This window comes from Polyodon spathula, chromosome 13 (assembly GCF_017654505.1).
Source record: "Polyodon spathula isolate WHYD16114869_AA chromosome 13, ASM1765450v1, whole genome shotgun sequence".
NCBI classification, from domain to species: Eukaryota; Metazoa; Chordata; class Actinopteri; order Acipenseriformes; family Polyodontidae; genus Polyodon; species Polyodon spathula.
In genome coordinates this window covers 20,265,052-20,280,322 of record NC_054546.1, presented here as the reverse complement: position 1 = coordinate 20,280,322, position 15,271 = coordinate 20,265,052, and the positions used below count along the sequence as shown (strand labels likewise).

General features: G+C 39.6%; 1 protein-coding gene across 2 annotated transcripts in view; it reads right to left on the bottom strand.

The window, feature by feature from the left end:
* Positions 1-15,271, bottom strand: part of LOC121325156 (G protein-coupled receptor kinase 5-like) — a 156,655-nt gene that overhangs the window by 15,915 nt on the left and 125,469 nt on the right. For both annotated transcript variants that reach the window (XM_041267472.1, XM_041267471.1), the window contains 4 exons: positions 13,890-13,982; positions 12,106-12,169; positions 10,513-10,653; positions 9,607-9,797 (listed from right to left, as the gene is read on the bottom strand). In XM_041267472.1, the coding sequence (XP_041123406.1) occupies positions 9,607-9,797; positions 10,513-10,653; positions 12,106-12,169; positions 13,890-13,982 (489 nt within the window). The remainder of the gene's footprint in view (positions 1-9,606; positions 9,798-10,512; positions 10,654-12,105; positions 12,170-13,889; positions 13,983-15,271) is intronic.

Genomic DNA, 15,271 nt, shown 5'->3' with positions numbered 1-15,271 from the left:
TGCCCTTATAATACTTCATAAAAAAGTAGGCCGTTACATTACTCGTTTTATTTCTTTCTCTTTTCCTGTCCTGCGAAACGGTTGTTTTGACTAATGTTTACTATTTACCTGTATGTCTGGTAATTAATTTACCCCTCGTTATATTGCCCCTCGCTATACTGCAGATTCGGACATATCACGGTCGTGGAGTTGGCTCCCCATTTACTGTCTAACTACGCATGCCTTAGCTGCAATATAGATAGACAATTTCACTTAGAATTACTGTTCGTTTTAATTCATACTGCACACCACAAACAAAAATATACAAAACAATTAAAAACAAAGCATTAATATCATACTGTTGTTATCATATACACATGCATTACACAACAACACAAAGCAAATAGAATATCTACTTGCTGAAGCGGTTTTTATTTTAGCCAGGGAGTTGTTCACTTGTGGCAGCAACAATGCACTTGCAAAAGTCATAGGGCAGTGACGTCAGCTCCCTAGCAACAAGACTGTTGGGAGTGGATTCTTTCAATGCAGCGGATTTGGGCATTTGAAAAAGGAGAGGAAGACTCATGAAATTAATTGGAGACTGAAATTGATGAGAAGCAATTACCCTCTGCTGTACGAATTAAAACGGTGTGACGCTTTTTATACAAAAAATGAGAAAAGGTGGGTTGTGTAAAGGACCCTATATTGGAACCTGACTCCCCTGATAAACGAGGGCGTGGTTGTACAGTATGTAAGCAATAAGGCACGACAGGGTGTGAGATATACTCTAATATCCACACGCCCCAGGTGCGTTATAAGTCATACGGCGAAGCCGATTGGCTTTAACCGCCTGGGGCGTGTGGATATTAAGAGTATATCTCACACCCTGAAGTGCCTTATTGTGCTTATAAAATGGATCAACCAACATTACAAACACCCCCCCTCCCTTCCCCCCGCTCCCCAAAAAAACACGTAAAAACATGTTTTAATTAACAAAAAAGTTATTTTTTATTAAATATCCTTCCACCTCTACCTGAACTTAGAAAAAAATAGTCCCTTAAAACAAAAAAATAAAACCAAAAATGGATTAAAATAATTTCAGATATTGAATTGAACATTGCCATTGAAAGTGCAGTTTTGATTCGTTACACTTCTTGTAATTCTTGGTTTATTCATTACATTTTAAAGTAAAATATTACTGCCCATTTTCATCATGACACAGTACAAATGAGTCTGCCTTTAAATCAAACACCACAAATAAGACAGCCTTTAAATCACCAGACCACCAGAAATGAAAGAAGTTATTTACAAACCACTAACCAAGATCAAGTAACAGTCTCTTGATACAGAGGTTGTACCGACAGACTGGAAAACTGCAAACGTAATACCGATCCACAAAAAGGGAAACAAAACTGAACCACGTAACTACAGACCAACAAGCCTGACTTCTATTATACGCAAACTTATGGAAACTATAATACGATCCAAAATGGAAAATTACCTATATGGTAACAGTATCCTGGGAGACAGTCAACATGGTTTTAGGAAAGGGAGATCGTGTCTATCTAACCTGCTCGATATTTTTGAGGATGCAACATCGATAATGGATAACTTTTTATGACATGGTTTATTTAGATTCCAGAAAGCTTTTGACAAAGTCCCGCATAAAAGATTAATTCTCAAACTGAACGCAGTTAGGATTCAAGGAAACACATGTACGTGGATTAGGGAGTGGTTAACATGTAGAAAACAAAAAGTACTGATTAGAGGAGAAACCTCAGAATGGAGTGAGGTAACCAGTGGAGTACCACAGGGATCAGTATTAGGTCCTCTGCTATTCCTGATCTACATTAATGATTTAGATTCTGGTATAGTAAGCAAACTTGTTAAATTTGCAGACGACACAAAAATAGGGGGAGTGGCAAACACTGTTGCAGCAGCAAAGGTCATTCAAAATGATCTAGACAAGATTCAGAACTGGGCAGACACATAGCAAATGACATTTAATAGAGAAAAAAGTGTAAGGTACTGCACACAGGAAATAAAAATGTGCATTATAAATACCATATGGGAGATACTGAAATTGAAGAAGGAATCTATGAAAAAGACCTAGAAGTTTTTGTTGACTCGGAAATGTCTTCATCTAGACAACGTGGGGAAGCTATAAAAAAAGGCCAACAAGATGCTCGGATATATTGTGAAAAGTGTTGAATTTAAATCAAGGGAAATAATGCTAAAACTGTACAATGCATTAGTAAGACCTCATCTAGAATATTGTGTTCAGTTCTGGTCACCTCACTACAAAAAGGATATTGCTGCTCTAGAAAGAGTGCAAAGAAGAGCGACCAGAATTACTCTGGGTTTAAAAGGCATGTCATATGCAGACAGGCTAAAAGAAATGAATCTATTCAGTCTTGAACAAAGAAGACTACGTGGCAACCTAATTCAAGCATTCAGAATTCTAAAAGGTATCGACAATGTCAACCCAAGGGGCTTTTTCAACCTGAAAAAAGAAACATGGACCAGGGGTCACAAATGGAGATTAAACAAAGGGGCATTCAAAACAGAAAATAGGTGGCACTTTTTTACACAAAGAATCGTGAGGGTCTGGAACCAACACCCAGTAATGTTGTTGAAGCTGACACCCTGAGATCCTTCAAGAAGCTGCTTGATGAGATTCTGGGATCAATAAGCTACTAACAACCAAACGAGCAAGATGGGCCGAATGGCCTCCTCTTGTTTGTAAACTTTCTTATGTTCTTATGTTCTTATTTATTTTTTTCTGGAAAGTAACTGTAATATTATTACTCCCATTAAAAGTCTAACGCGTTATACTACACTATTATTGACAAAAGTAGTATTATTACAGTAGTCTCCGGCTAAGAGAACACCCCTCGGGAAGTAAGTGAACTGTTCAATGTTCTACCGAGTTAGCCACCAGAAACAATATGAATCAATAAATAAATACATAGGTATTAATTGTCATGACACATATGCATCAACATATGAAATTAACTGAATAAGTAAAAGAAAAGCAATAAGCAAGTGTATGTTAATAAACTATAATAATAAAGTAACAGACAAACTAACGTTAATAAGCTAACTGTCAAACTAAATTAACACATACATGCACATTATTTAAACAGATGGTGAAGCAACTCACAAGAATGAGAAACACCAACTTGCTTGTTGACTTGTGTCTGTTCGCGCTCTTGAAAAAACCTGAATCAATTTCCAGCTTTTTGTAGCAAGAGAAACAGCTGTGCATTTCACCGTTTGTTTACATGCCATTTTGTAGCGATAAAGTGCTCTTGTGGAAATCATAATACAAAACGAGTCACTCAGTGCGTTTACATGAGCATAACAATTCCGATATTTTTCAGAAAACTAATTCCAATATCAAAAGTCATGTAAACACTGTTTTTGGAAAATGTATCAGAATATTCCGAAAGTCAGTTTTCGGAAATCAGCACCTAGAAATTTCCGATTAAATTCCAAAACCATACTGAAGCAGCAAATGTTTTCCAGTTTTAAAATGACGTGATAATTTAAAATAATCTGCAAAATAAACTGCTAATATAGAACAGGATAAGCTGTTGGAAAGGCTGATTGCACATTGTGGGGAATCTGAATAGAGGTATAGGATAGTAATCTTTGAATTTAAGACCTGACACTTCGATAAAGCACTGAGTTATTGAATTGGTCTCCGTTCTGTCGCAGAAATGTCCCGTCTGTTCAAATCATACTTTGGCTTCAACAGTACTTTGCATGCAAAAATATCCTGCGTTTTCCGAAAACTTCAATCCATGTATACAGGTGAATTCCAATTTGATTTTCTATTGTCAATCATGTAAATACAGAAAAGTAAAGCTTTAAGAAAATTAATTTTCTGAATCAGTTTTCGGAAAACGCTTTGTCATGTAAACATACTGAGTGATGATATGACAGCAGTTCGAGAAATATTTAATAAACTAATCAGTGCCTCAAGACGCCCTCACAACGAGAAGTCGCTTTTGAAAAAAAATGAATAAACCATTTTAATTTAACTTTGACGATGATGAGTTATCATGTTACAAAACTGTACTGTATGAGTTGTGAGTGAATCGCTATCTGTGCCAAGAAGGTGTACGTTTGAGCGAAGTTCCTGTTCCTTTAAACGGAGCATTTACAATGGGGAAAATCCGTTTCAGCACAAGGGTGTTCCCTTAGGAGGGGTGCCTATTAACCAGGGGTTCCCAAAGTTTGGTCCGCAAGCACATTTGGTGCGGCCCCCCAAAATCCCCCTTCAACCCCCTCCCCCCCTTCTGACCATTGACCATATTTTTACATTTCCTGAAAATTTTCGTGAAAAATTGAGCAGGTAATCTGGGGGAAATTAATAATACACAGTAATCCCTAACATACATTGTTTACATCTGGACCTTCTCAAACCAATTTTATTAATTAAGTTGTTACAGTCATTCTATGTGCACAGTAGATTCGAAGGACAATAACATGGAACCTCCTAAGAAAATAAAAAGTGCTTCTACTTCTCTTAAATGATTATTTTGTCGTCTCCTATCGCTTTCCACAGTGGAAGATGCTCGATTACTAATATCAAAACGTGAAGGCACCATCCAAATAACGTTAGATTACTTCATGCAGCTGCACTAGCTAGCCAGCTTCTATAATGTTAACAGAGCGACTGCAAGAAACATTATGGTTCAGGATACAGGCACTTTTTCTGTTGTAGATTTTACTTTATTATTTTAAGAGCAAAACTGTATTCAGCTTCAACTACATTGGGAAAATTCTCTTTGTACAGTATTGTAGTTTTGGTGTTCAACTTGGATCTTTTGTTAGGGAAAGTACTACTGTAGTAACAGTACCGGCTACAGTTTAAAATTGTTACTGTTACATTTCTTTTTTGTGGAGTGGTTCCGAATAAGACTTGCCAGCTAGTAGGATGTTATGTAGCAATCGTATATAACTGCATAAAAAGCGCCAATGTAATGGCAGATCATTTATGAATAATTAATGCTGCACTTTAAATAGAAATGTGTGATTATTTCGTTGATAAAAAGATCAAGGTAAAATACAGTAGCGTCTGTGTTTTATTTCTGCACATTTACTATGGAAACAGCTCTAAATGTCCACACCATGGGGCAATTTACATCATTTGTTTAATTCGAACTTTGCACATCTCAAACTATTTGTCTGGTCCCCAGAGATCTGAATTAAGTGGAGTTCACTGTACATACATTCAGCTCTTAGTGAAGTGGTTAGTTGTACAAGTCAAGATTCATTCTGCCTCACTACTGAAGAATAACCCACAAACAAGTTTAATTAGTATAGTTTGAAGAGTACCTATTGCGGTATTATCTTCTTTAATTGTTGTGACCAGGACAATGCAAAATGTGACAGCATGATATTGGTGCTCAAACCTAAGCCTGTTGTGGCACCAAGACACAGGATAAAAGCTGCTGGTGTTGCAGTGTTAGTAATATACATTCCTAATTTAAATACAAAAATATATAGGAAAAAAAAATTGATTTGGGACATATTTTGGGTTCATGAGTGGTACATTTTCTTGTGCGGCCCCCCCATCCCATGCAACCTCTGGAAATTGGCCCTCCATCACCAAAACTTTGGGAACCCCTGCTAAGTTACATAGTGATAGAAACCTCAGGACTTTTACCCTCCGATTCAGAAGCTCCATTGCAGGGCATTACCATGTGTCTAGTTTAAAAAAATAAAAACCCTTCTATTACCCGCTGGAATTGTGATTAAGACATGGCCTTCCTAGTATGTTCCACTAGAATGCCTGCTTAACGAGCATTGTCTAACTGGAAGAATTCCACAGACGTACTGTATTTCACTGGAAAGCAGCCACCTGCGTCCCACTCGCTCCAGCCCCATAAAGAGTGTATTGACACAGACCGCATTCATAGGTGCAGTGTTTTGTGTACCAATCTGGTAGCTGTGAAGGCTGTGTTGTAAACTTAAAGAAGTGCTTTGCTTTCTCCCTCAATATTTGTCTTTGGTTTCATTGTCTTGGAATTTTCACACACAATATCATGTTCTCTCGTGAAAGGTGAAACAATGGGATCTATAAATGTCTACTGCAAAATTAACATTTGTATAGTCTGTACAAGGAAATCTAATACATTTGGGCAGTCAATTCCAACTGTCAAATAACGTAAGAGGACAGGTTTATGACTAGAACATTACTATTTGTATACATTTAATATTAAATGACCTTTACGTGAGTAATAAAGTAAACTTTATCATGAACCATAACCCATATTGAGACATACAGAAAGATGTACGGACAGGAAGGACACCCCCCTATATCTGGTACTCTCCATAATGTATGCTAAATCATGTTAAAACCAAATTTCATGACAATTGGATTAGCAGTTCTCCAGATATATGGTAAAATGTAAATTTGACACACACACACACACACACACACACACATATATATAATGTCAGCCCGCTTTCTCTGCGTTGTGTCTGAAATCCTTTAAGACATTCCTGTTACCTGCATGTGTGATGCATGCTGTTTAACTATGATCACTTGGCAGGGACCTCTCCTTATAGGGAACATCCTGAGCACCAAAAAAGTGATGGAGGGTGGAAAAACAGGCCTCCCGAAAGACAGGCACTAGGCTGACTGACAGACGTGAACTCAACAAGATGGCACATACAGTAGGTATAGAGTCCAGTTGTGGCGGCCATCTTGGGGAGGTCTACACAGGTGTATTATTTATTTATTAGCAGACTCCTTTATCCAGGGCGACTTACATTTGCCACAAAATATCACAGAACAAAGCATCACATTTCAAAATATTACATTATAGAATATCAAATTACAGATAAGATTATTTATTAAGTACAACAAAAATCAGTAGAAAATAAGAGCAAAATAAGTGTACTGAGTTTACTGCTAGTTAAGATCGAGGTTTCAGCAACAGTTTATCGAGTAGTGATTGGATGTAGCAGATTAACGGGGTGTGACTTGGTACATAAGGGAACGATTGGTTCAGTCAAGGAAAGTGTGGTGCAGGAGCGGTTCACACCAGAGATGAAGGTAAACAAACCACGGAGATCTTACAATTACTGGATTGCCTTTCTCGGGAGGATTAATGTTGCCAGTGACCCACAAACCAAAGGGGGTCCGGAGTGCTGCTGAGGAGAGAAACCTGGACCTGGACAGGCAGGAGGAAATGGCAAGAGAGCGCGTGGCATTGTTGTAAATACATGAGTGCACTGTGTGGGTGTAAATACATGAGTGCACTGTGTGGGTGTAAATACATGAGTGCACTGTGGGTCTAAATACGTATGTGCACTGTGTGGGTGTAAATACATGAGTGCACTGTGTGGGTGTAAATACACGAGCACACTGTGGGTGTAAATACATGAGTGCACTGTGTGGGTGTAAATACATGAGTGCACTGTGGGTGTAAATACATGAGTGCACTGTGTGGGTGTAAATACATGAGTGCACTGTGTGGGTGTAAATACATGAGTGCACTGTGGGTGTAAATACGTGCGTGCACTGTGTGGGTGTAAATACATGAGTGCACTGTGTGGGTGTAAATACACGAGCACACTGTGGGTGTAAATACATGAGTGCACTGTGTGGGTGTAAATACATGAGTGCACTTTGTGGGTGTAAATACATGAGTGCACTTTGTGGGTGTAAATACATGAGTGCACTTTGTGGGTGTAAATACATGAGTGCACTGTGTGGGTGTAAATACATGAGTGCACTGTGTGGGTGTAAATACATGAGTGCACTGTGTGGGTGTAAATACATGAGTGCACTGTGGGTGTAAATACATGAGTGCACTGTGTGGGTGTAAATACATGAGTGCACTGTGTGGGTGTAAATACATGAGTGCACTGTGGGTGTAAATACATGAGTGCACTTTGTGGGTGTAAATACATGAGTGCACTGTGTGGGTGTAAATACATGAGTGCACTGTGGGTCTAAATACGTGCGTGCACTGTGTGGGTGTAAATACATGAGTGCACTGTGTGGGTGTAAATACATGAGTGCACTTTGTGGGTGTAAATACATGAGTGCACTGTGGGTGTAAATACATGAGTGCACTGTGGGTGTAAATACGTGCGTGCACTGTGTGGGTGTAAATACATGCGTGCACTGTGTGGGTGTAAATACATGAGTGCACTGTGTGGGTGTAAATACACGAGTACACTGTGGGTGTAAATACATGAGTGCACTGTGTGGGTCTAAATACGTGCATGCACTGTGTGGGTGTAAATACATGCGTACACTGTGTGGGTGTAAATACTTGTGTGCACCAGTGGTTGTAAATACGTGTGTTGTCACCATAAATACTTGTGTTGCACCGAAATCCAGGACTCTGTCTATTATTGTTATACTACCCATACTCCACCACAGAGGGCTTCTAAGGATGGCTTTTCTGATTGGTTACACACATATTCCAGGTATGTTGAAGGTATATGCTTAAACAAGTTTAATATGAGTGTGACAGAGATCGAATGACGCTTGGTGTTAGATCTCCTTCCCGACCTGTGAGGGCACTAGAAAGAAGGAACAGAGTAACCGTAAGCAAATGGCAAGACAATTTATTCCGTAGGGTAGGTGGAAGTCGGCCATTTAGGAAGGGGGCGGAGCTACGGCACCCAAGCTCACTGATCCGGATGGTAGATGGCGTGGCATCCGAGGATTGGAGGAGCGGATGTGCTCGTTAACCTAGGAGTCATGGACGAGGGTATAAATAGGGGGGCGTAGTTTCTGTGATCTGTTCCTTTGCATATGGTTATACCAAATGACCAAGAAGGAGCCCATATAAATTGAAACCGAAAGCCTTGAGTGTTCTGTCAGTCTGTGTACTAACACTGTGTGTCCTGTGTTGTTTATCTTCTCACGAAAAAAATACTAAACACGATCCGGAGCTGCAGCCGCAGGCCAGCTTAAACCCGGATATCTCAAGTCACCTTTTCCACTACAGGAACTGTATTTGCACCGCTAGCACTAAAATCACGCACTGTCGGAACTGTGTCTGTGTTTGTGTTTTGTGTGGGTGAGAAAAGACGGGACATTTTGGTTGCGGGTCCAACCCGTGGGATTACAAACAGAAGTGATACACGCTGCTGTACCACTTCCATCATTATTATTGTTTGCAGGTTTTGCCTTAAGGCTCTGGACATTATAATCATTAATAAACGCCCTTGCACCTGTAAATCATTCGTCTGTGTGATTAATCTGCTCTGCACTGCACTCACCTGCATGTATTCACCACTTTGCCACTGAGGGACTATAGACTGCTGAGGATTTTTCAGCCAATCAAAGTGCACGTTTCACCTGCCTGTCCACAACACATCACAGAGAAAGTGGCTTTGGTAGGTAGCCTATTGTGATGTCACCATTTTGAACTGAATTTGTAGCTGAAGGGGGATTCCGAGAGGTGCCTCAGCTTTGTTTTTGACATTAACCGTAATAATAATAAGAATAAAGCAAACTAAAAACACAAAATAGTACGGCTGCTGTCATTTGAATTGGGTTTCTCTGTGAAACATCGTGGCATACAGCAGCAAATGTGGCCAGGACAGTGAAATGAACTGCAAAATCTCACTCAAAGATCACCCACTTACCTGTAAACAATACATTCTCGGTGGAGATCTTCAAGGCCACACAGGATCTCTGCAGAATAGAACAGAGCGCGGTCCTCCTCGAAGCCAGGATTCCCCATGCTATAGATGTGGAACTTCAAGTCACCTCCGTTCATTATGGTCAAGACTAGACACAGTGCATCCTTTGTTTCATAGGAATAGGCTAAATTAACCTGAAGGCATAATTAGATGACAACTTCTTTAGTGAAAGCAAAACAGCCGCCAGTAGCTTTTAAAAATAAAACTGTCATGCCTTGTTTTGTTATACAGGAATTACAACTTCAGGCAAACTATTAATCTCAGAACGTGTATAGGAAATGATCTCATTTTGGCATTTTGTCATGTTTACAGATTTTGTTCAGTCTAATTTAAAGTCTTCCTTTTAAGTAAGTAGCTTCAAATGACCCTTTTCTGGTGTTTGCAATAATTTTGAGAGCTTCTTAATGCAATTGCTCAAAGGCTGCTCTAGTTCCAGTTGCCTGACAGAGAACTGGAACACAGACTACATCAGCCAAGTGTCTTTACAGAGGTAAGAGCCAGCGCCACTCTGGAATCAAGTTTCTTTTGGTTTTCTGGTAACATACTGCTATGTTGCTAGATGGTGCAGGTGCTTATTAATCTAAAGACACTTTGGCTAATCTAGCCTGCATTACATATATCTATGGCAAGGAACGTGAGCAGCCCCTCAACTCCTAGTCAAATCCCCTTAGTTATATAAAAAGCACAATATTTGAGTAGTTAAATAAGAACCACTCAGAACAGGTAAGGGAACAGTAAGATGAATTTGAAGCTACCTTCTCTTTAATACAAGCTACTTAAAACACTGTCATGATCTAAGTGTTTCCATTGTTTCCATTCATTTCAAAGAAAGGCAGCCCTCATACTTACTACAAATCTACTGTTGACCTTCTCTAGGATCTGTTTCTCGTTTAATGCCATGGCCTCTCCTTTCCGCTTCTTTATTCGCTTCTTCTCTAACCTTTTACACGCGTACATCTTTCCTGTGGCTCGTACCTGGCACGCACACACCTGGGAGACGACAAGCAGAAGGCACACACTTTCACTGCAGGTTCACTGTCTCTCCCATGACTGATAACTTCATGTATAATCGTGTATTCTGACGTATATAGACTCTGTAGTAAAACTTTTCTAGCCTCATCAGAACAGAAATCATTATATAAATGTATTTCAGTATTTAAACCAAAATGTGCACAGTTGTTGCATCAGCACTTCTTTAGTTTTTATGTTTATTTTGCCAGATGAAATTCTGATCAAGTCAACTCTGCCTATTGTCACCATTTATTTATGCTCAGTCTCTCTGAAGTGATATGAAAAAGGTTTGGCTGTATAAGCTTTCAAAACTTGACAAAAATAGTGTCTATGTGGACATTGCATAACTAACTCAAGATATAACACATTTTTTTTAACCAGTTTAACATCATATTATGTGCATTCTACTGAGATCTCGAGGATACTGAATGGTCGTTTGTGGTATGCAATTTTTCATTCGCCGCAGGAGAATGTTCCAGTAAATTACAAGCCCTGACAGAGCCGAGGGGTTTATGTAAGGATTAATTCTGAAACCTGTTTATGGCCTTGAGCTTTTTTGAAGCCTCTCTGCTACTGGTGTTAATGAAGGGGCTACAGGCTGTTCTGAAAAGTCAGATCGGTAAAATCGTTCAAGGAAATCTGAGTCCAAATCAAAACAACAACTGAAATTTGAAAATATTAAAGTTGTACAAAGCATGCATCTGTGGCAGTATTGTTTAATACCAAAGCGCAGCACCATGTTGAATTTCCATAGCACAGCACTGGATTGCAATGTAAACAAACACATTCAAAACTAGTAAACATGTTATTCAATGTATCCCATGATCGAGGCCTAAAATGATTTACCCACAAACGTCTGTCTGCCTCTGAAGAGAGGTGGTTTAGAAAGACCACTAGGGCCATGTGTGATAAGGGGCTGTGGGTTTCCACTGACAGACAGGAAGAGACACAGAAGCGATGTTGAAATGCTGTGCTGGTACCCAGGAATTATTTACAAGAACAACAACAACAAAAAACAAGTGACCACCAGTAATGGTAGTGCAAGAGAGACATACAGCACGTGTAAGACAAACGGGAACAGAAACACAAAAAAGGCCAACTGTAAGAGCTGGGAAATCAAAAACAACATGGTGAATGCTCTCGCTGACACACTTAGCTATGGTGGTGGGATTTCAAAATCCCTAAATTAATCCTTGCTCCAAATGATAATAAAAACCCTGAAAGTCAGGTCTGTTGTCCGGGACAGCATGGGCGGTCCTGTCTGGTTCAGTAGCCCAGAGGGCCTGTCAGCGGCTCCCTTTATAGCTCCACCGGTAAACTCCCATAAGCAGCCCACCATGAAAGCACAAGATTTTATTTTTATATTGGGGTTGTCTTATACCACATAAATCATTGTACAAATGATTCACGTTCATTGACTACAGGTCTTACCTCACCAAAGCCTCCTTTTCCTAGTACTCTGTATTGTCTAAATGTGTTCTTTGTTACTGGTTGCCTGAAAAAAAAAAAAAAAAAAAACAGAGGAAATAAAACAGAAAGTATTATAACAACATTTTTTCCCTCTCCTGGAGGTTGTCTAATACAGACATAGGAATGGGATCACAAAAAGGTCTTTCAAAAGCATATTAAATACCTTTACAAATACTGTACGATGACTACCAAAAGACGCATTCAAAAACAACATGTGCTTTCAGATGTCTCCCAAAACTGGCAAAAGTTAGGTTGGAGAGAGTGGCTAAAGGCATAGTGCCATTTAGACCAGGAACTTTCAGGGAACACTAAGCACCATGCTGGTTAGCAGTGCGGAGGGGTTGAAACAAACAGAACACGGTTATGAATAGTTCCGAACAAACAGAGAACAGGGTTATGAATAGTTCAGAACAAACAGAGACATGGGTATAACAGCAACAGCTGCTTCAGGTTCATTTACCCTGGTAAATTTGCACACTAATTTTGCAGTTTTCCCATACTTCTGTATTAGCATTTACCATAGTTTCCCGTGTTTTTAAATATGCTTTACCATACCTCTTAGGGCTTTGCAAAGGTTAACCTACAGGGCGCATTCTGTGCACCAATAGATAACTCCTAGCACCTGATGACTTAATAACACTGACATCAGCAAAAGCCTCTCTATTAGAGCTTGATCTTCAGTCAAGTGGAAAGACAATTAGTGGAATGGTAAGACGTTTGTCTTTGTACAGTATGGCTTGCAGTTCCCTTTCCATTCAGTGAATTACAAGTCAAGGTTGTTATATCAAGAAGGGAGGCTGAACTTCCAAGTTTACTCAATGCATCCTCTTGTTAGAGCTTTTATGACAAGTGCTTTGGCACGGTTGTTGATGGACTCATCATGACATTTGTTTATCCAAACTGCAAAGTCCTGTGTTATAATCGCAGGTCAATCGGTTTTGAAATCTCAATGAAAGTGAATGGAAGAGTAATTTTTTTAAACTATTTAAATGTCTGTATGAAAATGACCACACGGGGTGCACTGGTAGTTTTGTCCTTATAGAGACAGGTTTTTTTTAATACTTATTTAGTTATTTCTTTATTTAGTTTTATTTTTAAATTTAGTCTTCGCCAATGGTTTTTATCCTGGTTTTCTCCTCAATTTGGAATGCCCAATTATGATTTTTATTCTGGTTTACTTCTGCAACCCCCAGCCGACTCGGAAAACGGAGGCTGAAGCATGTGTCAATACATCATTTTTCGCACTGCCGATCCACAGCGAAGCCACCAAACCTATAGTGCCAGAGGACCCGCAGACCCGCAGGCGCCCTATCAGCCACAGAGGTCACTGGTGCACAGTGAACCATTGATTGCCCTGCCGACCTAAGCCCTTCCTACCTGGGCAGCATTCAGCCAATTGTGCACTGCCTCCTAGGAACCCTCGGTCACAGTTGGCAATGATATAGACTGGATGCGATATCCAGGGTATAGGGCTCATCCTGCACACCATGTGGAGCACCTTTACTGGATGCGACACTCAGGAGCCCCCTATAGTGAGGTTTTTATGATTTGGACTGGAGTCCAGCCGCTATTGTTTCATATGAAACTAGAAATGGAGGGCTTATTCACACAGTAAATACTGTACTGAACCTTCCATAGGCATCCCTTTGTATATACGAACGCTCAAAACTAAAATGAAAAGGAAGGACCACATTAAGACCTCTTGAAGAGTGGGTTGAACTGATCATTCCACACACAGCACTTACCTTTCCAGCCACTTCCACTGCAGGAACCTGTCGAAGTGCATGCTGTTCTGGTATTCTCGGAACGGCTCTCCGCTCAGGTAGTCTTGGACGGATCTATCTCACAAGAAACACAACATTATACTTTTTATCGTGTTATACAGCACCTGCTGACTGGAGTGCAAGGCAGACATGAACCACCTCTACTGGACAAAGGCAGTGCAAGCCAATAGCTTCTCTCAGTATCCAGTGATTCAACACAAGATTTTTAAAACAGCCCCATCTTTGCATCCTGTGTCTGACTGTGTTTTTTACAAGTAATGTAACGGTTTGTACTGCATATAAAAATAATTAGATTTCTTCTCTCTACCTGACTTTGAACTTGCTGTGGGCTTGTCTGATGAGTCCTAAGTGCCAGAACACATATGTTCTTTCCTTTCAAAACATGTGACAGTGTGACTGAACTCTGCGAGTGCTCTGTTAATATAATTGTAGAGTAGGTGGAGCTGGCAAAGTTGAAAGGTTTTATTCTCATATGATTTGAATTGAATGAGGAAGCTTGTTTAGTCCCAGCACTTAGGATTCTCCAGACAAGCTCAAAGCCAGAAAAGGGTATATTTACAGAGAGAAAAAAAAAGATAAAACTATTGGAGCAACAGAACAAGAATTTGAGTTTGCTCTTTTCCCTTGGAATCTAGCCCATTGCATAGATCGATTGCTTATTTTTTAATTTAAGAGTTCCGTAGTTTCCTTTTCATTTACAGGAAGTACATTTTGAATAAATCTGGCCCAAGATTCCCATCTAATTAAAGCTTTTCTGGTATTCAACACACCCCGCTTACACCATAATGAAAAATAATTTCTGTGACAAATATGGAAATCATTTTTCACGGGCTTACATACACAAACCTCTTCAAAAAAAAAAAGTGGAGGGAATTTTTAACACAAATAAATATCTGTGCTTGCTATTAAACTTACAATATCCTTTCAAAGCTAAAACTGAGGTTCGCAACTAGCTCGCCCAGAACTATTTTTCTCCCCCGAAGACAACTTGACAAAGTAAAGCACAAATACTCTTATGTTGGGGAATGAGTGATTGTATAAACATTTTCCAAGAGTATGTCTTGGAAAAAACATGTAATGTAAGCCAAAGCTGGAGCATTCCTCCATCTAAATTAACTGAACATCCACTTGAGTTTCATTCACAGCAATGTGAAGTTTTCTTTGGACTTGGGGGTTGTTTGGGTCTTTTCACACAGCAGGGGTGCTTAGCTGGCTCCGTGGGTTAGATTAGAAAAACAAACACTTGGATGTTGAATATGTTTTTTACAAGGCAGAGCCAGACGTATACCAGTATAGAACTCTGACACTATTCTGTTGCTGTTCCTAATCAAAGTGTGGTTTGT